General features: G+C 35.8%; 2 protein-coding genes across 5 annotated transcripts in view; one reads left to right on the forward strand and one right to left on the reverse strand.

Moving 5' to 3' along the window:
* LOC105831362 (glycine-rich protein DOT1) overlaps positions 1-25,097 on the reverse strand; it is a 100,008-nt gene that overhangs the window by 8,485 nt on the left and 66,426 nt on the right. For 2 of the 4 annotated variants that reach the window (XM_036289351.1, XM_012671431.3), the window contains exons 3-4: positions 1,077-1,226; positions 367-408 (exon numbers count right to left, since the gene is read on the reverse strand). In XM_036289351.1, the coding sequence (XP_036145244.1) occupies positions 367-408; positions 1,077-1,122 (88 nt within the window). In that variant the 5' untranslated portion in view covers positions 1,123-1,226. Of the gene's footprint in view, positions 1-366; positions 409-1,076; positions 1,227-4,309; positions 4,655-4,875; positions 4,957-25,097 lie in introns of those variants that run through there. The other 2 variants (XM_036289352.1, XM_012671433.3) reach the window with 2 other exon arrangements.
* LOC105831361 lies at positions 4,997-18,763 on the forward strand. Its single transcript, XM_012671430.3, has 9 exons — positions 4,997-5,090; positions 5,158-5,288; positions 6,138-6,352; positions 10,097-13,094; positions 14,037-15,327; positions 16,059-16,114; positions 16,424-17,144; positions 17,429-17,543; positions 18,317-18,763. Exons 2-9 carry the CDS (start codon positions 5,203-5,205, stop codon positions 18,499-18,501), a joined length of 5,667 nt encoding a protein of 1,888 aa, XP_012526884.2. The 5' UTR covers positions 4,997-5,090; positions 5,158-5,202; the 3' UTR covers positions 18,502-18,763.

Raw genomic sequence — 25,097 nt, forward strand, 5'->3', positions numbered from 1 at the left:
ACAAAAGGATTAAAAATTCCAGTTCACGTGCGAACAATATTGTCATCAAACTTGTTTGAATTAATGGTGATTGCATGTTACTGTTACATCAATACCATCTTTTTGATTTTCGTACAATATCTTGATCAACTTCACATTCAATTAAATACACTTGTTATTATTCCAGGTCTGCTTGATCTATTATTCAAAAAATTCAAGTGCACACTTATATTCGTCCTTAACACGCGCCAAGAATTTAATTGCAATACAAATTTCAACTGAAACGTGAATCAACGATTTGTTCCATTTATTAACCGTTTTCATCGCATGCATTCGTGCGAAGTCAAGAGAAGCTTTTTTTTAACATAACATAAAAAATTAATTTACCGTCAGGTTTGCGAAAAATGTGATTGACAGTTTCGCAGCACCCTTAATGCAGAATCATGTTAGCGGTATAAAGAATGCAAATTTTATAAAGGAGATTTTTTTTTACTTATTCGACGTCGGTAATATCGAGTAATTTGCATATGCAGATTAAAATTTGGATCGTCGCGGTGCGAGGAATAACCAGGAGTCCAACCACGAATAGAAAATCGATAAATTTAACGAAGTATAATTTAGGATCAACCTGCTGCAGTCTGCGTCGAGATTGAGCGTGTTATTAAATCTGCACAGCGACCAATTTTGTTTTAACCAATCATCACAAAAATTGCCTTTCCATATACAAGACCTACGCAACCGTTTTGTTCCTGGTGTCGTTTGAATTTTTGATTACACAATTTCACAAATGATTACAAACAAGTTGGGCTCTAATCCTTTGTAAATTTGAAAAATAGCGCACGTTACGAATTGTAATTCCATAAATTATCCAGGTACAAAATTGTGTCCAAAAAAAAAAAACAATAGAATCAAAATTACATTTTCAAACGCGTGGTTATAGAATCAATAAGCAGATTCTTTTCGCAAATTGTGCAAAATAAAATATTGATCTATTTACGTTTAATTAAGACGCTTACAGATATCTGTGTAAGCAATAGCAATAGTAATATATATCCTTTGATCTGAAGAGTTTAATTTTTCGTACTTTCAATACTTACCGCATAAGGAGAGCAACAAAATACTGGCAAGGAAGAACCAACCCATACTTCATCAACAGGTCGTTCCGCGAGAAACCGTGCTACATCGTTGTACTTCGCGCCTACGTCGAAATCGTCAGTGGCTAGTGCTGCACATTAGAACGGAGATTCCTTAAACAAAAATTAAATTTCACATTAGAACATGACGCGTGAGGCAAAATAAAAAAGAGCAGTTCTTAAAAATATTTTCGGTACTTGTACACTGTAAAAAAGTTGTGTAAAATTAAATCTATAATTAGATAATACCCACTATAATAGGTGTAAATTTTCACGTGTTTATAATTTTGTATATGAGTTTTGCAACACAATTCCTTTGTTCTTTACAAATTATTAAATAATTTTTACTTATGTATTGCAAAATTATAAACGCACGCAAAAAATCGCACCTATCATAGTGTGTCTCAAAATCACTCGTTATAATAGGTGTGATTTTACACAAATTTTTTACAGCGTAACATATGTTATAACAAAGGTATGCAAATGTATACCTTTACCGAGGCACTGCGATACTACAACGTTAATTATATCGCGCTGGAAATTTTGCTATTCTGTTTAAATTTAATAGATTCCCTTTTAAAACGCTTGCCTGGCTAAACCGACAACGGCGGTGCAACCGTGTCTACATACGGAGCTTTTCCATAAGGTAACTGCGGGCGCCTGCATGGCTAACTACTGCGGGAGGTCGAAAATTTTCCTATATCGGTGGATCGCATCGCGGAGGCATACGAATAATTGAAACAACCCACGTCGAGAGAGCGGCCGCGAAAGCGCGGCATCCGCCGTCGTATATGATCGCCGGCGAATAATGTACAGATTCGCGCTTTCGAGAGCGAGTCGCGCACGGCGCTCCCGACATTTCCGTAAACCAGTAAATGGCTTATGCATGAGCGCGTCAGTACGAATCCTGCTCGGCTGCAAGATTATATTCCTATCCGCGAAATCTCGCGTAATCGTCGCGCTCGCCCATTGTAAAATTGCATAAGCGTATGCGATGCGTTATCGAGCCAAATCGCTCATCCACGCATTATTACACGCTCGCTAATTTCGCGCAATATATCGTCTATACTCTATTCGACTGTCCCTGTAAAGGGTCCCTTTATGTATCAATTAATTTAGCCGAGTCAGGTTTAATTTAATTTGAAACGACTTGTCGACACTGTGTGCTTGAACAATATTTATGACTATACATTTTATCGCGATATTTTTTCACGGGAAGAATTTTCTCTTAAAAATTACCCTGAAAATTCGTGGCAATTGTGGGACAACGTAAACCTTAAAGAATTTTATTATACTTTTGACAAAATTTTAGTAAATTTTGTTAAAAGTATGGTAAAATTCTTCAAGGTTTACGTTGCCTCACAATTACCACAATTTTCAGGGTAATTTTTAAGAGAAAATTCTCTCCGTGTAAGATTGTCAAAATTGGCAAATACTTTGTGATCAAATTATCGAATCAAGTGTCTTATCAGATAGGTCAGTTGCAGAAATAGAAATTATTGAAAAAAATGTATGTATATAAATTTGAGACATGTACAATATATAATGCAACGCATATTACTCATCACTTAATAAAGTATAGTAATTAATACAGCGTTTGAGTTTATTCATTACACTCCATATTAATTTAGTACATGAAATTATAAGAGACTATTATTAATAGCAGTTAATAGAATTCTGCGTGTACGATACAATTTATTGAATAATTTACTCAATGAATTATGTTATCGCCCTGGAATATCTGTAGCCGATAATCGCTATTAAACATATGTCTCAGTTCAATACATTCATGATTTTTCATTATAAATCTCATTGTGAGAATAAGAGATATTTCTAATTAACTAGGTCGTCATTTATATTAAAGAAGTACTTTAAGATAAAACAACTACTAATTGCAAAAGAAATTCCCAACATTTATAACATTTTCAAAGTTAAATTTTAATCACGTGCAATAAAACATGATATTATGATAGCCAAGCTCATTCCAGAAATACACTTTAATGAATACATGTGTAAATGTGTGCGTGTGTGTGCAATTTTGTATAAAATTTATCGTTTTAATATGAAAGAAATTCTATACTGATTTTTAAAAAATGCTGATAACACTGCAATAACAAGTTCCATAAACAAAAGTAGCGCAGCATTAATGTATAAAAATTCTACATTACATGTATATAATATAAACTGTATAAATTATGTTTTACGTGCCAATGTAAATAATAATCTGTGGGTTGTTAGATTTCAGATTTTTTAAGAAATAAAAAAAGTTATATTTTATTTTCATTATTAATATTCTGGTACTTTTCATAGATATATATTAACAATCTCTTAATTATTTTTGTATTATGTATTATGTAATTTATGATTTACATTGCTCGTATTGTCCACGTGCAAAAATGTTAACATAATGTAAACAATAAATAATCCGTAAGAAATATATAAATAACATGTAAATAATCCATAAATGTAATTTTGAAATGTATAGCTTTTAATATTACTGCCTCATTTCTGGTAGAAAATTTGTATTTAAATTTTAATAAAATTGTGATAACATTTTATTAAATTTTATGTTAATTTTTTAAGCATTTTAATCAATAGTTTTATCAAAATTTCATTAAAAAATTTATTAGTTGCAATAAAATGTTATTAATTTGTTATTACAAAGTATCTACAATTTTTCATTACAATTTCATCAAAAATTAATTACAATTTCAATAAAATTTGCTTACTTTTTTATTAAATTGCATTAATAATAACTTTTCGTTAAAATCTTGTTAGATTTTCATAAAAATGTTATCTTATTTTCATCAAACACAAAAAAGTGATCTTTTCGGAGAAATATAATTAAAATTTCATTGAGTATTTATCGAAATTCCATAAAATTTAATACGCATCAGATTCCTCGAAATTTCATGAAAAATATTCCTATCAGAAAGGCATTGTTTCCCGGGTTCTTCGGGTTACAAGGTTATAAATTCATCAAGTGTAGTGACATACGGTAATGTACCATTCACAGATCTCCATTGTCACACTAACTTTAAAAGGAATAGCGTTTTTAGCGCGCAATTATATGATTAGTTACGACATAATTACATTTAACAGCACTCTCATAGCTTCGCGAGCGGCTTTTAGCTAAATAGCACGAATAGCATCTCCCGAGAGCATCCTACGTCCCACGGATAAATCTTTCTGTGTACCTGAAAGATATTCATCAATCGTGTACGGGGTAATCGGGATCGTCACTATTCGCGGTCGATGAAATTTTGCAAGATTCCAAGTCGAAAGGCTCGTCCGAATCTTCAATTCCGCTTCGCGTATCACGACCCATCGTACGGTCACGGTCACCAATGTCGCCATGGTCAGGAAACTGACCCCTCGTCTCGATACTCTCGATCAGTCGATCCTCGTTAAGGCCACCAATCGAAATTCGCGAAGATTCCGTCGCGCGCCAAGCGCCAACGCGCCCGGCACACGTCGCTCACTTCAGATGATTAAACAAAGCAGACGGAACAGCACACTGGCGCACTCTACGTAAGGCATCACTGCGAAAAATTGCGCATCTGTCAATAGGCCTGTTCTTTTTAGCTGCACTGCTACACACTGGTGCAACAAGTTAAAGTAAGATAAATATATTTTTTCTCATTCTAACTTACTGCACCAGTGCAGCAGTGCACCGAGAAAGAACAGACTAAAAATTTACGATATTTTCACAATTGAATGTTAATCACGCGCGGCAAAGCAATTTTATGACAGCGGAATTTACCCTTCTTCCGTGAATCGCTCCCTGTGCAGCACAATCTACGATCGAAATCGATTCCAGTCTCGGTCGACGTGCCACGTGATTGCGTCGCGGCGGCGCGCGTGACCGATGACGCATGTGGCGGCGCCGCGTCTGTTCCCGCGCGAGGCTCGCTTTGTTAATTCGAAACGGGAGACCCGTTCGTCCTCGCGCGATCGTTTCCCGAAATTTATCCGAGGGTGAGTACCTCCGAGGAAAAAAAAGCGTTCTGCGAATTCGCACGGTAACGAGTAGGGTTGCTTCTAGTCCTACGCCGTGTCGATTGGAGCCCAATCTGCCTAATGTGAAACAATGGCAGATCGCAGCCAGTCGAGCGACATCGATCGCCTATCCGAGGCGGTGAGAAACCTGCTGAAATCCCTGGAGTGTACGATTTGGTGAGTCGATAAGTCGCCGGGTCCGAATGCCACGAGAGTGTCGTATTCGGATTTCGAGTGTCCTCTCACGATCGGCGGTCTATGACGACCGGGGACGAATATAGGTTAGGTCTCGAGCGGTGCAACAAGTGTCCAGCGTGTCGCAGTCGTGATTCACATCGAGCCGGTTGACAGCTCTCGCTGCTTCTGCACGAGGGACGTTATATTAATCAGGCAGCGAGTGATTCGATTAGGTGTCAAGCTCGCTTGTCGATTTCCATCTATTTAACGTCTGTTCCACTGGTGTAGATCTTGGTGTAGATCAACTGATCTTGGTTCAACTTTACTTTGTTTATCTTTTTCCAAGTCTAGAACATAGTTAACTGTATTGTTTAAATAATGACGCGCACTATATTTCCTTATCCGTAAATTTCCACGTTTTATTTTGTCATTAAAGTAAATTAACTTTAGAGATGTTTTGACAATGTAATATCAGAGAAAGTTATCACAATTTATAAACATGCAGACTTCGTAGGTTTATTTTTTCCTGTAATAAAAACAAAACTTTGGTCGTGAATGTCTGAATATGATAATGATAAGTATCTTAATGTAACTTATTATCTTCTTCTAAGTTATAATACTTAGAGGAAGATAGAGAAGTAAATTAAACCATGATAATAAAGTTTATCTTATATTGGTAGAAATAGGAAAGAAAAACACAAAGAAATATATTAAACTTGAGCTTACAACACTGTTTCAATGACATGTATAGTTAATTATGATCAATCATTGAATTGAGATTTAATTAATTTTTTTCAGAACAGCATTTATAATTAATTATTTATTTTATATTCCTTCATATTGTTTTAGCTTGGAACTCATGACAGAACCTACCAAGACACGGTGTGGTCATTCATTTTGCAAGTCCTGTATAGGAGAAGTGTTAAGGAAGAGAAACACAAATTGTCCGCTGTGCAAGACAAGTCTGAATAGACGAAGTATTTCCAAGGACGATCATCTACAGAGTTGTATCAAGAAGTTCAATAGACTCGTTATTGCCATTGAGACTGACACCTGTATCGACAGTGAGTACATTCTAAAATTTTACTTTTCTGAATGGACTAAGCTTCCAATACTACTCAGTTTTTTTACATTAATTCTATTCTCAGAGAAAATTTACTTCTATAATTAAAAATCTTTTTACATTTTTTAATGTTTATCTATAAATTGTGAAGGATTGGAATAACTATAACATTATAAATACTAATAAATTAGCAATATTTTATATAAGATGATAATATTTATGATATGATTTTTAATTATAAATAAATATATATATGAAAATTATATTTATAACATTTTATTTCTATTAAACTATATATTTTTAGTTTATGTACTTGTTTATTGTTATTACTTATTATAATAGAGGAAGGTATATGCATAAGCTTCTAAAGCAACATTACTTTTTGGATACTAAACTTATTGCATTGCTGATTTAATATAAAAACATCATCTACTTAGACCATTAAATATTGTAAGTAAAAAAACATACATTCATGGCTTTTTTCTATAAAATCTATTTAAAACTGATTCTTTAAAAGCAAGAATAAAATTCATAATTTTATTTCGCAAATTGCATAATCCAAACAGTAGTAAGTAAATTATTGTTAATATTAGATCTTATATGTTTGTAACATCATGTTTATAAAATTCTTATTTATATTGTTCTGTTTCTTTTTTTTTTCTGTTTCTTATTTTAAACATAAAATCAGGGTGTTGCATAAATTGATATCCTTCTCGATAAGATAAACTATTAAAAATCATGACAAAATGAAAGATAATATCAAGAAATCTATTACATTAATAACCTAATCTAATCTTTATATACTATTGTGTACATTGCAGACGGCATAAAGTGAAAAGAAATTTATCGAAAAATTAAAAAAAAAGCATTTTATATTGAAATAAAAGACTTCTAGGAATCTCATGTACATTAACATAAATATCTTGTACAATTGACTTAAAAGAAAAGACAAAGAAAAATGTAGCTTGCTATTTCAGTTTTGGGGCCCAATTTCTCAGACGTTTATTTCTGATTATGTTACGAAAACAATTATCACAAAATGTAAAATAATATTATAAAAATTACTAAATTATTGATACAAGAAGATATTTATAGTTTAAATTTATATTTCCAAAATTTTATTTTTAACTTTTGTTGAAATCCGAAAATAAAGTGGTATTCCAATATTAGTGACTTTCCTCTATCAAAATTTAAAAAATAACAATAGAAATGTTTTGTGTAAGTTTTAAGTATTTACGATAATTTATACAAAATTTTGTTACAATTCCCCATTCAGTTTTTCTGTAAATAAATAAATAAATTTAAATACATAAATTTTGTTTATTTATACAGAATATATAATCTCTGTATTGTAATAAAGTTTTACGTAAAAGATTTTAAACTATTTATATAAAAAATTCAGATTTCTTTTCATTACTTTTAATATAATTTAATTATAACACATTTCTATTTTTTTATAATGACTATTTGGGGAAAAATTATAAAACAATTTATAATTTTATCATTGTTTTGAAAATATGTGTAATAAATAAAAATCGTTAATGTGAAAAGATCTTATTGCATGTTATTTTAAACTATCAATAAACAAAATTCTCATATCAAAAACTACTAAACTTGAAAATTTACCCATTCCATGTTGCAGTAACATAAATCAATCTGAAATCTTTATTTGAACTATCAGTCGGTTAATCACAATTAGAGGAGATAAGAGAGAATGTGAAAAAAGGTAGAGATATAGGATATGATTCCTCTGGGAAACGACTCTTACGCCAACCAGAACGCCACGATATTGAGAATCATTACCGCACAGATAATAATCGTAATTTCCACGCCAACTATTGATCCGCGATCCGCTATTGTGTTATTCAACTGGGAAACGGAAGTTAAAAGCACGGCGCAGTGGATGCGCTGTCGTAAAAGTACATTAAGTGAGGTCAGCACTACGTTCCTCGGCTGCGCACGGGAATGGTGAAGGCCTGAAAAATTTAATTCTTGATACTCTTGGGTACCTCGATTCACGCTATACGTTTTAGAGAAAGCTCAATGTTTTATGAGGCCCTGGAGTTTGGGTATCACGTACCATCCCGAGCGTTATTCAGTTCCCTCGTGTTGAATATTCGAGATGTCCTTACTATAGATTTTCTCTTCGGCCATTTTGTTTTTTATCATAATGTTACATTTAATAAGCAATACATTAATCATATTTTGCCAATTCGTAAATATATAGCCTATAAATGAAAAATGAAAAATTATGAATAACCACTTAGAAACAAAACCGGTTTTATACTTATAGAAATTACTTATAGAAATTGAAATATATATCAAAATATGTATATGATTTGTATGAAAACGAATACAGGCTGCCACATCGTGATTTTGTATTTTTATTACGCTTTGATTATAAAATATATATGTTAAAAATTAAAACGTGTCACGATGTATGAAAACTGCGCTTCTCTAATTAATTTTCTAAATGATTCTCTGAATGATAATTCGTATTCTGCCGCGTGGAAATTTTATTGAAAATTTTTGTAATTTCGCATTAACGTTATGCGTTATGATATCAAATTTATTTTATCTTTATTACGATTTGATATTACGTGTGAAAGTTGGATTAGATAATCGTGTACTTTTTTAAGATCATAGGTTTCCATCGCAATTCTCTGAATTTTCTTCAGATTTCTTAATCACATGCTCCACTTCAGAAATAATTTTAGAAATAGAATAAAAATAAAGTGGCTGAAATAGAATAAATGACACTATTCTAAATTTATATTTTATATATAAATATTTCCTAAATGAATATATTGCTTAACACGGAATATATAACAATCGAAATACTGTATGAGACTAATAAATGCGATTATAGATTGATTAATCCGCTTTTTCATAATGTTAAATGTAGAAACATAGGGGAGAGTTGCTGAATTCGTATCAGTCGCCTCATCTATATTTTATATTTTTACTTGATCTTTTAAATCAATATTTAATGACAAAAATAAATAAAAAATAAGTAATTGAACAAAATCTTGTTTTATGCTAGCAACACAACATTCCAAAAATTAAAAGAAACAACGAATGTTAATTTTTTATAAAATTATACGGCTGATAATAATGTAATCCTACAATTTTATTTTGATTTGTATTTTTATAAAAAAATTTTTTACATTGTATACACATTTTTGCAATGATTATAAATTACAAAGATTATAAATTGATTTTTATAAAGTCTATCAAGTTTCCTACCAGATCGTATCACAAATTTTATACTACAATAAATAATATTAACGTAATATATTAATAATTAATTTATTTGGATATTTTTATTTTTTTATTATTGTCATTTATTAATTATAAAATATTGATTCTTTATTCTTATAAATTAACAATAAATTAAGAGTATTGGTTTCTTATATGTTATTTATTTTAATTTATAAATTTGATATTTTTTAAGATGAAAAAAGAGTTTACAAGTATGATTTAGGCGACCAATTGCAGAAAGCTTTATAATAAATTATTATTAGTAAAAGTTTGATTGTAGAATAAATACGTGAAATATCGAGCTACAACTTCCAACATTTATTTGTACCAAATTAGTGCAAACAAAAATCATTATAAACAATAACTTATACAAATAATATACGTCTCAGCAATTCTTCTCTACTTTCTTTAGCACCAGTAAATATAAAACGAGATTGGCTTCGTCGATATCAGCGATAAAAATTCGATAATATTCATGTTGCAGTACTATCGCACTCAAAATTGCCGCAAGATACCAAGGAGAGCTGTTCTTCGGATACTAGACAATTTAGCCGAGATTCTACAAACAACAAAGAAGAGTCGTCTAAGAAAGAGAGAAGATCTAGTCGTCAATTGAATCAAGACATGAACTGGCAAACCGACAAACCGTCGACAAGTCGCGGAACAATGATTGATCGGTACGATTCAGACGTGAAGCCTGTAACTTTATCGCGCCTCTCCCGTGCTGGCGACGACGACGATGACGAAAGTGACAATGCGTTTTACAAAACATCGGATATGAAAGTTCGCACGTGGCTACACTCGTTTCCCGATAAATCCAACACCGATGATTGGATCGAGAAAAGCGAAACGCCGTCGATCGCGGACAAAGTCAGGCCAATGAATCCAATATCCGACGACGGTAAATCAGACGAGCTCTTCGAGGTAGATCGCGACAGGGTCGACGCAAGTCGCAGGCCAAATCGGGAAGACAAAGAACGGAGCACGGATTGCCTAGAGCGTATCGGCGAAGACGACAACAATCACGACGAAGCATCGTCCCAGGTGAATAAAGGGGCGAGGCAGATTGGCAAAGTAATAGAGATCGATTCCACTGAAGGTGGATTGAAATACAACGCGTCTCACGCGAGAATTCGCGCGAGGGAAAATCGTGAAAAGGATACGAGAGTGAGGTCGGATATTGGGGAGGAGATATCGGTCAATCAACAAGATAACTCGTCGTCGTCGGCGCATGATCGGCTCGCAGCGTCTGCGCCTTCTTGTCTGGTCGCCGCCGAGCAATCCGCGAACTGGTCCCGCGTGCTCGAGTTTGGCAAGGAGATGAAACGCGCGAAAAAGAGAAAGGTGAAGAAGCTGAACGTGAGCACCGAAAAGAACAAAAAGCCACCCAGGATAATAGAGAATATCAAGCTGTCGCCAAACAACAAATACAATGTGGCTAAAATTACAGCGGATTATAACAAAAGCGAGAAAGAAGCAGGTGCATCTAATCAGTTAAAGTCGAACGGTCGGGAACAGGATGCAATTGATAAGAGATCGGATTTGTCAGGCGCGAAGGCGTCGAGTGCGAATACGCAAGCGAAATTACTCGACGCAGATAAGACCGAGAGCCCGTCTTATTCCACGATGAGCACGTCGTACCTCACGCTGGAAGACGGCAGGAAAATAGGTCTGATGAACGTGAACAACGATCAGATGACCAAGATTATCGATCTCGAGAACGCCGCGGGAAATTCTGAAGATCGACGTTGCGAGGAAAACGACGTCAATTACCGTGATTCGTTGCTGTCGCCGCAAAAGAAACTCGCCGCACCGACGCCGAAGAAACTCGACGAATCTGTACGTGAGAATCGCGAAATGGTCCGTGGTGTCTCGCAAACTTCTGCCGACAACTTGGGAAGTTCGCCCCGCCTGTCAGCCGAAAAACGGACTCCCAAACCTCGAGAGACCGGTAATGTTCACGGAGAATCGAGTGCGGCCACTTCTTCTCAATTACAATCCTCGTCGCCGAACAGGGGTAGATTATCCTTGGGAAGAAAGGGAACCGGCGATAACAAGGACGGACATTCGCCGTTGCTAAGTCAAGTTCCGCTGTCATACAGATTATCGATCAGCAAATGGCACGAAGAAGACGGCAAAGGCGTCGATTCGCCGGGACCCAACGACCGCCAGGAGCAGTTTGATCGATTGAGAGCCGTGAGACGTGACTTGAACTTCAAGAACTTAATCCACGAAGATCAACAACAAACCGACCGACGTACGGAACCCGCCGGCGCATTAAAAGGCATAATCGAAGTCGGAGATAACGATGGAAACGTTTCCGGAATTGTTCGTCAGGACAAGAAGCTCCGTCGCAGTTTTATTGGCGAATCTACAGCGACAAAGAAGTTCAGCTTGTCGAGGAAATCGACAAGTTTCGAGGATCGATCGAGGGAATGCCGATCGCTCGTGAAATTTCTACAACTGGGTTCCTTAATTAGGCGGCGTAATATCCAGTACTTTTTCCTAGGCAGGACAAAACGCGAGCTGTCGATGCCAGCGGAAGTTCAAATTACTCCGGTGTACAATATGCAGCAATTGGAATCAATGGTCAACAAATCCGAGATACATATAACGACATCCGCTAATCTATGGAACGATTCGGAAAACTCAAATCATACCGTGATAGAGAACAATTGTTTCGCGAATAATTCGAATACTTTGAATCGAACGATTTCAAAAGAACTTCCCGCGGCATCGTCGATTTGTGAAGCTTCCGCGACCTCGACACCAAAGAAAGATATTGATTCTCATTTAAACCGAAAGAGCATGACGACTGCACGATCTTCGACGAGCGCAAATCAAATACGATCGGATAAGTCGAACGACATCGTTACTAAGGAAGGCGTACGATCTCCTAATAGAATATCTTGCGCAAACAAGAGCGCAAACGAGATTTCGCATACTCGTTCAGCTATGTCAAATCCCATTAAACTGTTGTCACCGGACAAAGATTCGCAGCTGAAGTTTCTGGCGATCGACTCCCCAACGAGCGAGCGCGAGGAGTTGAGGCGCGCGAGCTCGATTAAATCTGACGACAAAGGCAACAACTTTTCTGAAATGAAAAATTCACGCCTCGCGCCGTCTACGCTGGGCGAGGCGCAGGGATCTTTCATCGAAAAGCCTCATAAAAAGAGGAAAAGAATGAGATGTGCCAGTGACAGAGAGATATTCGAAAAAGCGACCAGCGGTAGAGACGATTCCAGCCATGACTCGGCCAGTGACAGCAGTCGAAGTACGATAAAACTTGCCAGGGAATTATCGACGAAGGCGAGACTGAATCGTTCGAATGCGAGTAAAAAACGTTGTTTGAGTTCCTCGAGCGATCAGGAGGTCGACGTGATCTCATTGTTTCCTGAAAAACGGCCTAAAAGGAAATGGGAGTCTCATAGCTCGGACTCAGAACCGGAAGCGGCAATGCCTGTTACGAAAAATTTAAAAAGGTATTAATAAAATTATATTTTATTTTATTTGATCCCCTCATTTAAAAAGTTGGTATTTTTTAATCGAGTTTTCCTTGAAAAAAAAAAAATTTTTTTTTTTTAATATATTCCTTTTTTTGTTATTAATTTTATTTACAGTTTCTATTTTAACTCTTCGATCTTGCTATAAATTGCTCTGTTGATTTTTCCAAGTTGATGCCACCTTTTTTATTGGACTTAATAAGTCTTGCTATCTGCCGAGGAAAACACTTTATAATGTCAGACGACGAAAGACTTAGTTCCAAATCAATTGTCGAGATAAAGAGATTTCTGATACGAATTTGTAGCTGTGTGTCCATGGAATTAGTTGAAGTTTTCGATCATAAAATAATGCCTTTCTTCACTTAAAATAAAAGATTTTTTACATATTTTATCTATGAACAAACACAAATTGTTTAACTCTTATACTATTACCATCATATCTTGTTTTATGTTTTTTTTTATTTAGAAAAACCTAGATTGAAATTGATCAAATTCGAAATCGAATTACAAGTCGACAAAGATCGATGGTGCAAATTTGCACCTGTGTGCTCTAACAGCTTTTGCAAAATGTGTACGCTGAAGGGTTAATTTTATTTGTGATTAAGAAATAAGAAAGTGTAGAAAGAAATATTTAATATTGTTTAGTAACAATCTTTGTCATTAGTAACAATCTTTATCTGCTAATATATTGATTAATAATTAAATGCTACTTTTTAAATTTAAATATGTTATATTTTTTCTTTTTTTTTTTAACTTTTTGCAACTACTTTGAGCGATACGCGCTGCTATTACCGTTGCTTCTTACACGAAGTAATGTAACGAAGCGAAAGATAGTATATTGCACATTTAATCTCAGAAAAGTACTCTTGTCACCGAGAACACGGTTCTTTTATTTACACGTGATGATTCTTTTTCTCCTAGAAGACACAGCGACGATCAATGCGCCCAGCACGAAGCATCGATTGCCGATGCGGCTACGAAAAAATGTCGGGCAAGACAGGATTCGGAAGATGAAACGATTTCAAATATTCAGAAGTTAGTTGATGAATACAGCAACAAACACGATGGGCAAGAGAAATTGACGAAGGAAAGTAAAGATACTCAGAATAGCGTCAAATCAATAAGAAACCCATCCGAAGAAAACGCGGCGAGCCATCAATCGTCTCGTTCGAGTAATACACTCAAGATGGAGAAGCGCAACAAGAACGCAAAGTCAAGCCAGAAAAGTTCCGCGAGGGAGTCAGATATGTTCGAGAGCAGTAGCTTGTTCAATTCGGAAAATGTGGAGTATATACTCTCGCAACATCCGGCAAGGTTGAACGCGAACGATACGCCGAAGAAAACCGTAGATTCCTCTAACGACGACATCATAAACAGAGTGCTGCAGATCGATCGATCGCGAGGTAATCTCGACACATGTCAACCACCCGAGTCTGCTCCGCGGAATGACACTGCAAATCAAAGGGCAACGGATAACCGAGACTTGCTACAGGAGAAGGACAGTTTCGACGAGATCATCGCCAATGTCGAGCAACCACAAAGCGACGATTTCATACCTTGTACCGAACAGTCGGATCGCAATCCCAAACGCCCGTTGGCGAAACAGAAAACGTCGGGCTGTCTTGCGATGACGGATGAATCGTATGGTACCATGCAGGAAACTCTAAACATACCCCCGTCATCGACGAACGACATGTTCGAGTACCATTCTCCTAGAAAAGTTAGGAAGCCACCTGCGACAGATGTTATTTCAAGAAATTCTGACAAGGAGAACGTAGTCTGCAGCTACGTGAGTGACCAGAGAGACAGAAAAGACGTAACGGCGGACGCCAATGCGATCGACAAAGACTCCCGTAAAAAAATCGTATCGAAGAATAATAATACATCACGAGAGAAGGAAAAGTTTCTCGAAGAACGTGATACCTCGGTACAATCGGCGGGTCGGCTACGCGTCAATAACGATGAAGCGCAGAGAGCAACAGCTACTGGCAATGAATCAAGTTCAAAGGATGATACTTTCGAGCAGGATTCGCTCATGAATATTACGCAGCATCAAGCTCAACTGCAAATGTTTGAGGAGGATCTGTTCGGCATTGCGGCTCGAAATCGAATGAAAACGACAAAAATACTCCCGGATGACTCGTCCCAAAAGGAGTTACGTACTCCAAAAAAGAGAAAGCAGAACACTCAAGATAAAAATACGGAGCTAGAAGTAAGTGTTTTCACTGTTACACGATACATTTTGATTTTTATCTTTTTTTATATTAATGTGAAAGATATGTGAGTTTTGCAAAAAATTGTCGACAATATTTCGAGAAATAATTTTTTTTCTATGGATCGATTCTCTAAAAAGAATATGTAATTACAATGGATTAAATTTATATCTGCAAGTGTAAACTTTATGTCTAATATATTCGTATAATCGTCATGAATCTGAAAAGCGCACGGAACACAAGAAGAACACATTGCAAGCAGGTTTTCTTGAAGTTTATGGAAATTTAAGGAAATTTCATCTCTTATCAAAATAATTACAATTCGCTTAATTAACAACTTTCTTGCGTATCCAAATTTACAGTTAAAATTTGAAAATTACATTTAGCAATGCTGTAATAAATATGTAAAAATTTTCTATTAAATTTTGCAAATTTAAATACAACAGGTTTTTACGGCTCTCTTTATGAACGAGCACTTTACGTCGCGTAGCGTTTACAGTAGTTTACATAGAAATAGCAACAAATGCATTATGGAATAGCCTGTTTCATATACAGGTACATCATCCTTCACACAGGCTTGTGTTACAAAGTGCGCCATTTGTAATCTCATTTAATTCAGTTAGTAATTTATAATGGAATTATGACACGTGCGCGATACATTTTGATCCTGCGACACAAAAGCTCCTCATTGTAGAATATAGCGAGAATCATATGATACTTTTAAACGCAGGAACACTCCGCCGGCGAAGACGATATTGTGGAGAACACTCCTGAGAAAAAGATGAAGTAAGTACTCATATTTCGAAAAATTTAACGCTTATTCTGTTTTATACATTATTAACAACACTTTAAAAGATCTATTTATTCGATATTCATGTAATCGTGCAAACAGATTTCAAACAGATTTTTTTTTTTATGATAAAGCTAATTAATTCGTATATATTTTAAATAAATTTGCCCGTATATATGCCAAATAAAATACGTGCGATTATTTAGAAATCAGTTTACAATTGCTTAGAAAATCGGAAAGAGTAATTTTAAATAAATTCTTATTAATTCGGGATATGTGTTAAATACATTGTCGTAACATTGCAGCAGCGGAAACAACGTTAAAGCGATTGAATCGAAGGAATGTACAAATATTACGTTTTTATCGCCAATCTCGAATGCCAACAAACAGACACCGAGTACATCGGTAGGATGCCCTTTACGAAACTCAAGTAAAGCTACGCCGAATTCGTTGTATCCGTCTTCTCAAAGTACGCCAAAAATACCGTACAATTCCAACCGTTCTGACTTATTCGGAGAATGCAAGAAAACCGAGCATATAGAAAACGATAGTGTCTTACTGGTGAAGCCATGGTTGGTGGACACGAAAAAGGTAGAAAACATCCGTCGGATACTTGATGACAAACGAGACCTGCGCTTCGTATGCACTGGCTTATCGACGACCCAAATCACCACCGTGAAGGAATTTGCGGCTAAATACAACGCAAGCTACGTGAATCAGTTCGATCGTGACGTGACACATGTTATCGTGAGAACTACCGGCGAACAGAACGAAGCGCACAGCACGTTAAAATACCTGCAGGGTATCGCCCATCGGAAATGGGTTGTCAGTTATAGGTGGATCGAGAACTGTATCAAACAAAATAAACTGCTGGACGAGGTTCCTTATGAGGCTACTACCGTACAGAATGATGGTGTTAACGGCGCCGGGCCTCGTAACTCGAGATTACGCGACAAGGGTCTCTTTGAGGGCTTCACGTTCATGTGCGTCGAACCGTACAACAACGTTTCGCTGAAACAGTATCAGGTCAGTTTTCAGGTTGCCCGCTTTTCGCGGCCGGTAACGAGAGAACGTCACATTCCGAGTTTCGTCTTCGAAAATCGCCGGGGCATTTTCTCGTAGGGGCTATTAATTTCTGTTCAAAAACACAATAGAGTGTCTTCAACTGTAATTAAAACCGATTCGTTGTATGTGTCACTAAACCGGAAAAATTTTTATTTACATTTCTTCTGCGCATTTGGTCGCCGCCGCGCCATTTAAAGTTGGATCCAATCCAAACCCCATCCTGTAAGAATTTCTTTGATTTCTAGGACTTGTTACTTGCTACCGGAGCTGTAGTGGTCGAGGGAATCGACCACCTCGCTAAGATGGGAGGCATGAAGGGCATTGTGGTCCAAGAGAATGTTTATGACGACAAACAAATTGGTAAGTTGTCGCAAATAAATATATACACGACACATCTATCAATATCTATTTAAATGAAGGATTTTCTATAAAAAATAAAATCTATTTTTTTATTTGTTGCACCAAATCATTCTTTATCAATAACGTCACATCATAAATTTTGTTTCATTAAGAATCAAACAGAAAATACAAATTTAAATTTAAATAATAATGAATATAAAATTTCCGAAAGAATAAATAAGTCTATAATTTTTAAAAATAAATCTTCAGAATATTATTTATTTTTATACTTATTATATATCCAGAGAAAAATTATTATATTTATTATAAGGAGAAATATAAAAGAAAGTTTTTATTACGAGTAATTCATAAAATTTTTGTAAATAAAAAGTGAAATTATTTTATATTTGAAATGATATTTTCTTCTTCACATTTATCATTAATGTTATAAACAAAATAAAATATCAAATTTATAGTAAATATAAAATTCCTGTAAGAGTCAAATAAGTTCAGAGATTTTTTTCTTTCAAATAGATCCTCAAAAGAGAACTTAAAGTAATGTTGTTCTGTTATACCTATTATTCGAAGAAAAATGACTATATTTATATAATGAACTATTTGAAGATGAAACAAACTTTTGTTCTTAAAGATTTAACTTTTTGAATTTTCTTAAGAAATTTTAAATATAAATATACACAGCTTTAATTATTGATATATTTATAGAAATAAGTTTGTAAAAATCCTATCAAAACGGATGATGTTAAAATGCATTTGTGTTTTGGTTTTTCTAATAGACTATTGGTATCATACTGCCCATGCAGCACTTATTTGTGTGGATTGGATAGTGGAATGTATTGGCCATTACAAATTATTTAAGCTAATGCCTTATATCATACATCTCTCGTCGCAAGAATTGTGTGCCATTGGTTATCATCGAGATCTCGTAGAGGAAGATGAGGAGTACAGCGATGATGAGTAGAAAGATAAATGTATTTTTTGTTAATTGTTAATACATATCATCACATTTAGTATTTTCAACAGAATGATAGAAATAGTTATGATAGTATTTCATATTTACTGTATACTACACATGTAAATTCTTGTTATATCTGTCGATATGATGATATTAATTGTATCTGACTTTCTCGTTTCTATTTTTGTATACAGTATATATGTGTTCGAAAGTGTTACTAAATAATTTATTTATGCTTTTCTAAAAAGAGTACTCGTTTTTTTGTGCACCGAAGTTTATTCTTTTACTTTTCCATTTCCGTACAATTCCCACATACCCGCTCAAGATCACGTCTTCGTCTCGTTTGCTGTTCTGTCGCGAGTTTGTTGTCCATTTTCTAAAAACTTCTCTCCGTCTGGAGACCGTCTTACATAGCATTCCAATTTAGCCTCGAGAGTACTCTGAGAGACCGCGATAAATACCGGTCGCAGAATACCATCTGGAGATATCCGACACGCCTTTCTCTCACCAATAGGAGAAAGTGAAAAGAGACCACGAAATTCATACGGACGTGATGACGCAGAGGACGAGTCGTCTTTTCGCGATACAACAATACCGTCGCCGAGATCGTAAAGTCCTCCCGTCTCGCGAGAGAGCACGTCAAGGATATTCATATATTCACCGTCGCGTACCCATATTGATTTTCCCGGGACCACCTGTAGCCAACCCTTATCCGTTCGCACGCCACACAGCGTTTATGAATCCCGCCCAATTGTACGTGAACGAGAGGAAACGAACGCTACGCATTCTACGCTCTCGACTTCAATGTTAATATTGTGGTGATACACACATGAAGAGTGGGATTCGTCGGTCGGGGTTCATGAGAGTTTGCGACTGTAAAAGCACACGTATTTACTCCCCGCCTCCTAGATAATGCGCACTATTATTATGTACTCGACTGTATCCGCTCCGAATAATATCTCCACCGTGCGTCGCAAATTGATGAAAATACATTCGATGTTTACCACCAACGCCGAATGACTCCAGCACATGAATTGTGCAGGCAGAATCCACGTTTAACAATAGCATTCGTGCATTGCGCCAGAACGCTTTGTATGAGTCGCGGTGTATTTTGATTTGAAGCAAGTTACTCGCGGAGAGGGAGGAGAGATTTACCCGTCTCCTTTCCGCCGTGTAGGAAGGTTCGATTATGCCTCTTCCCTTATACCATAGCTTCGGACTATTGGAGTTCACTATTGTTCGCGGTCTCTACTGTACCCGTGTTTGCGAATCGCTCTCAACTGAACACAGAGTATTGAAGGATTCCATTGTGTTTTCACGCGACGCCGCACTCTGCGTGTGCGTGCACGGCCATTTATGTCGCTTGCAGATGGCAAAATAGTAGGACATTATCGCCTCCGTATATCACCTATAAATTGAAATTATGATGCAGATACTACTAACGAGAAGAACATAAGCTTTCTAGACGCTGACGAGAAAAATATAAGCTTTTTCAGACGAAGGAGCTAACGGAAAAGATGAGCTTCTCATTACCTGCATGCAGAGCTTTTTGATCTTATGTGTACCATATTAAAAATATTAGTTTCTACGTAGAGATTTAATGGAGAGAAAAGTCGTCTTTTTTTAACACGTAAATTATAATACATAGGTTTAGTAATAATTCTTTAGAAATAAAATTACACAATTTTCTTTTGCAAATTGCATAGTTTAAACAATAGTATAATTATTGATATTATATTAGTCAATTATTGATTAGTAATATTAATATTATTAAATATTAATAAATTATTTAAAAATATTGATCATTTTACATGTTTATAACATCCTAAAACTTTTATTTATATTTTTCTCTTATTTTTCTCATAGTGCGATTTTAAATCTAAAATCAGGAGTAGCGTAAACTGATATGCCTGTCGATAAGACAAACTAGAAGGTAAAATTTAAAATTTTGTAGAATAGAATAAAGGATGGAGTTAAAAGATCTAGTTGATCTAATCTTTATATTTTGTCGCAGAACAACCTAAAGTATTTGTATAAATTGACGAAAAATAATTTTTATCGAAATGAAAAGCTTCTAGGAATCTTCATATATATTAATTTATAAGTATTTTGTGGTGATGACTCACGTTAAAGGAAACGTATTGTTTATTATATCAGTTTTGGAGCTTATTTTGTCAGACGTTTGTTTCTCTTACGAAAAGCTCAATTGTTTCAAAACGATATCGTAAAAACTGCTAATCTCACTGATAGAAGATGCTTTCTTGTTTGTATTTATATTTCTAAAGTTTTATTTTTAGTTTTTCTCTAAGAAATACAATTCAGAAGCAAAGATGATGTATCGGTATTGATGATCTATTAATTACGCAACTTTCTTGCGGCGCTTGTGCAACAGAGAAAGATCTGCCGTCGCGAACATACGCGGTAAACAATAAATAAATCAATCCACTCGTCTATACTTATACTAGATGAGCGCCAAGCTAGCAATCAACCGCGTGCTGATTATACCGAATCATTAATAATCACGGTCTCGGGCCATAATAACGCTCATCATATATGCCCACTCTATCGCGCGTTACCGGGTCTTCGCGTTATAATGTATCTCTCGTATAATAGTAATGTTCACGCGAACATTACTATTCGGTCTGTTACGTGAAGCGTATAGGCAATAGCCGCGCGCTTATGAGAGTCCCCCGCTTAATCACTCTGAATTGCAACAAAGTTCCGCTTCTAATCCCTACAATTGTTGCCGGGCATTCTATTCGGACGCCACGTTAATTGCGCTACGTATTCGTCTAAGCACGTTTAATCCATCAATGCATACAAAACGCGCAGCACGTTCGAGGGTAGCTAAACATTTCCGTTTTAGCGGACTCGAGCAGGACTATCGTACAGGAAGATTTTCGTAAAGTTTACTTCTCAAAAATATGAATGTATCTTACAACGTTACTCATCAAGGATGAGTATGAAGATATGAATTTTTATCTTTGATGTATTTCGTGATGTATTACTGCTCTTCCCTTGTTGCGAGACGAGAACGGAGGGTTGCGTGCGGCTTGACTGGTTAAAATGGGTTAATGCACGTCCATATCGATGAATGATGGCGGGCCATCAGCGTTCCATTAACCTATGCCTTATGCGGGTCGAGACAATACCACTCGCCCCCTTAATCTCGCCAAATTGCCTAGTTAGATTACAATTTTCGAAAAGTACGGCAATAACTTTTTTAGTACTCCGATGAATTACCGTGCAGAGATCGCTGTTCTTCGAAGCAGCTCGTCTTCAAGTCGAGTGATCACAATTATGAAATGGAGATTCCCTCTTTCCTCCTGCTTCTCACTCTTTTTTGTTATGTGGTAATGAGGAACACATAGAAATATGGGGAAACGGAATATTCACCGTAGTACTCGCGGCTCGCACGGAGCGATATACAATGATCGCAGGCTTTCAACAATAGAAATAGTAAGCGAGATTACTATTTATTGTTCAAATTTTTCCGTTCTTGTACAATCGAAAACTAAACGTATCGATATTTTGAATTTTTATCCGATTTATTCGCCGTTATTCAATAGAAAATGTTAGAACTGAAATCAAGTTAACGTTTGTATTTTTTTTACGGATAACTGAAGTTAATTGAATTCTTTCCAAATATTTCTGTAGAATTTTAGATATACCCACTTTTTTTTTTTTTTTTTTTTTTAATTACACGATTTCCGAGTACACTGCAATCATAAGAATTTAATGTAGTTACCGCGTTGATAAGGTAAATTGTTTAATTATAAATGTACTTTTGTATGTTTCATTTGAAATTTATTCATTTTGTCTTTTTAAAGTTTTTCTACCCTTTTGTGAAAGCACACTCCAAAATAATTAAATTTACGCGGCATTAAAAAAAAGTACATCCCGTATTGATTTTGTGGAGTCTGCATCACACTGCAAATTCTAATTGTACAGTGTAATTATAGAAACTAAGTATTTGTTCTTTTGTACACATTTCTCGTTATATTCAGGCGAATATGCCCCCACTAATGGATAGTTATCAGATCAATATCCACGTTGGAAAATATCCAATAAACGGCATAACCTGATTTAATAATTTAACGAAGAACTTTAGAACGTTCGTTTGATGGTAATAATCGATATACTGAAACAACTCTCCAAAAATTGTACATTAATATCAATTGATGAACTTATATTTAATTCGGCAGAGAAAGCTATGATCGCTCGGCTGTTATTATCGTTTTCCTGGCAGATATTTCATTTATTTTCAGTTCCATGAAACGCACATCGACGTATGACGCGTGATAATGTCTGTTTCATTGCCTCACGTACTTATTCCCCCGCGAAACTTTCGTACGACTGATGTGCGATAGAAAACGCCGCCGATAAACAATAAATAACGAATTGCTCGGTCCACCGCTAAGGCTACCGTCTCGCGCGAACAATTTCACGGAGCATCGTGCATGTCGTGGCGTCAATAACGGATCGCCACCTGAATACGATGCGGCGCGAACCGATGCCTTTTATGAGCCATTTCGCGGAAAAACTGTCCGCTTTTATTAGATCCGCGGTCATCCTTGCGGCTATGCAGTTGACAGGATCGAAGAACGGGAGCCGTGGCCGACCGCCCGCCCCTTCCATTTTCTGTCACGTCGTTTTCTTTAATTGGCAATAACGCAAAAATCGAACGTCATCGTCACAATGGACGATGAAGACAAAAGCACGAAATCCCCGAAGGGGACGGGAGGGAGACCGCGAAGAGTTTTCTAAAGGCAGATCCCGTGTTCGCTCGCTTTAGTTTCCTCGTCATGCGTCCAACGCTTATCTCGACAGGAAATTACACATCCCGAGCAATTAACGTCTCGCGGATATCATACGGAAAGCATGATTTTGGCTGGAGTATCTAAAAAGCTCCGGCTGAATACAGATCTGCAAATAATTTTGTTGGCCCATCAAAATAATTACGAAGGACGTTTCTGGCACGATGAGAAATGCTGAAAAAAAAATTTAACATTCAAGCTATCAGTTTGAGCATCCCGCATAATTATTTTGATGGTCTAACAAAAAATTATTTTCAGGTCTGTATGCCAGTTGAACTTTTTTAAAAGTGCTTTAGCAAGACCGTTTTTTTTTCTCGTGCAAAAAAAGCAGCGTCAAATAATAATATCTTAATGTAGAGATCATTTGGAAGAATCATAGTCTCATTTGGAAAAAGCGCGTGCAATCTACCTAAATTGCCGCGCACAAAAATTGTACAAAAAGCTTAATAAACGCGAACATCTGTTTTTTTTTTTTTTTCTAAATTAACTTTGGCTTTTAGGTCGGTATATTTCCTGAATTAAAAAAATTTTTTATTCTTTCATTTTTATTAACGACTAAAAAAAGATATGTTTACTTTATAATGAAAATGATAAAATAAAAAATATATGCAATATAAATATGTCCAAAATTAAATATCGACCATAGATATCATCTAACTTTGGAATATATTTTTTCACTTTGATTAAAATTATCGTATCTTATTTTCTGATGACTATAAGACATTGTAGTTATTATATTCGAACAAATTGTTCTTTTAACTGACATTAATAAATATACAACAGCATAACTTGCGAACGACAATTCTAAAGAGGAAGACTTCTCTTACAGACTTTTTACTACGTAGCAACTACTCTTACGCTACGAGGTGAAACGAAAGAACTTGGAAATATCATATTTCGAGAGGCCGTCACCTGAAAAACCAGAGATAAAATGGAAGACTTCGCGAAGATATGAAATAATAAGTATAGAATTATATTGCAATAATTCAGTAGCCGGGTATGATGGTGAAAGATAAGCCGAAGGATAAGATATGGCCTCAGTAATAAATGAATGTGATTTCCAAACGAGGTCGCGTTTCTTTGACGAGACTTCGCCCGGGAGACAAAGGCTGCAAACAACGGAGACGGGATTTATGTGCGTGTACGTTTGAAACCTGGATGCATCCGGTCCACGGAAAGATTGGAGCATCGTTCCCCAGCATCCTCAGTCCCCTCAGTCCGCGTGCCAATTAACAATGGCAAGTGCCGAGAGGCGACCTTTCCACTCTACTAATTTGCTCTGGATTTAACTGCAGCCCACTGCAGTCGCAAAGGCATTCCGACAAGCTGCTCGACGCCCGCGAAAATGACTCTCGGTATCTACGTCGTATTCGCAAATTGGTTCACGTAACTGGACGAGACTATTGTACGAGACTATTCCGCAGGTCGCGAGCGAAATTCGTGCCGACACGACGCGACGAAACGAAACGCGAGATGAAAAAGTTAACTGGATGGAAATCCAGGACGATTGATTTCAGGGGAAGCTTACGTATTGGCACGCTTAAAATAGTGAATTAAAAAGATCCACGAAAGAAAAATTTCTCGTTGAATATTACAACGCTCGTTGCTATAGATACACAATAAATAAAAGTGTTAAATATTATGTAGTTTTTATTTTTAGTAATAAATTCTTTTTTAGTAACTTAAATTTTATGAATTGCAATTAATTGGAAATGTTTATTAAATAGCAGTTTATTAAATTAATTATGAAATTAATATTGTAATAATGTTATTTTGATTCAATTT

This window comes from Monomorium pharaonis, chromosome 7, assembly GCF_013373865.1.
Source record: "Monomorium pharaonis isolate MP-MQ-018 chromosome 7, ASM1337386v2, whole genome shotgun sequence".
Taxonomy (NCBI): Eukaryota; Metazoa; Arthropoda; class Insecta; order Hymenoptera; family Formicidae; genus Monomorium; species Monomorium pharaonis.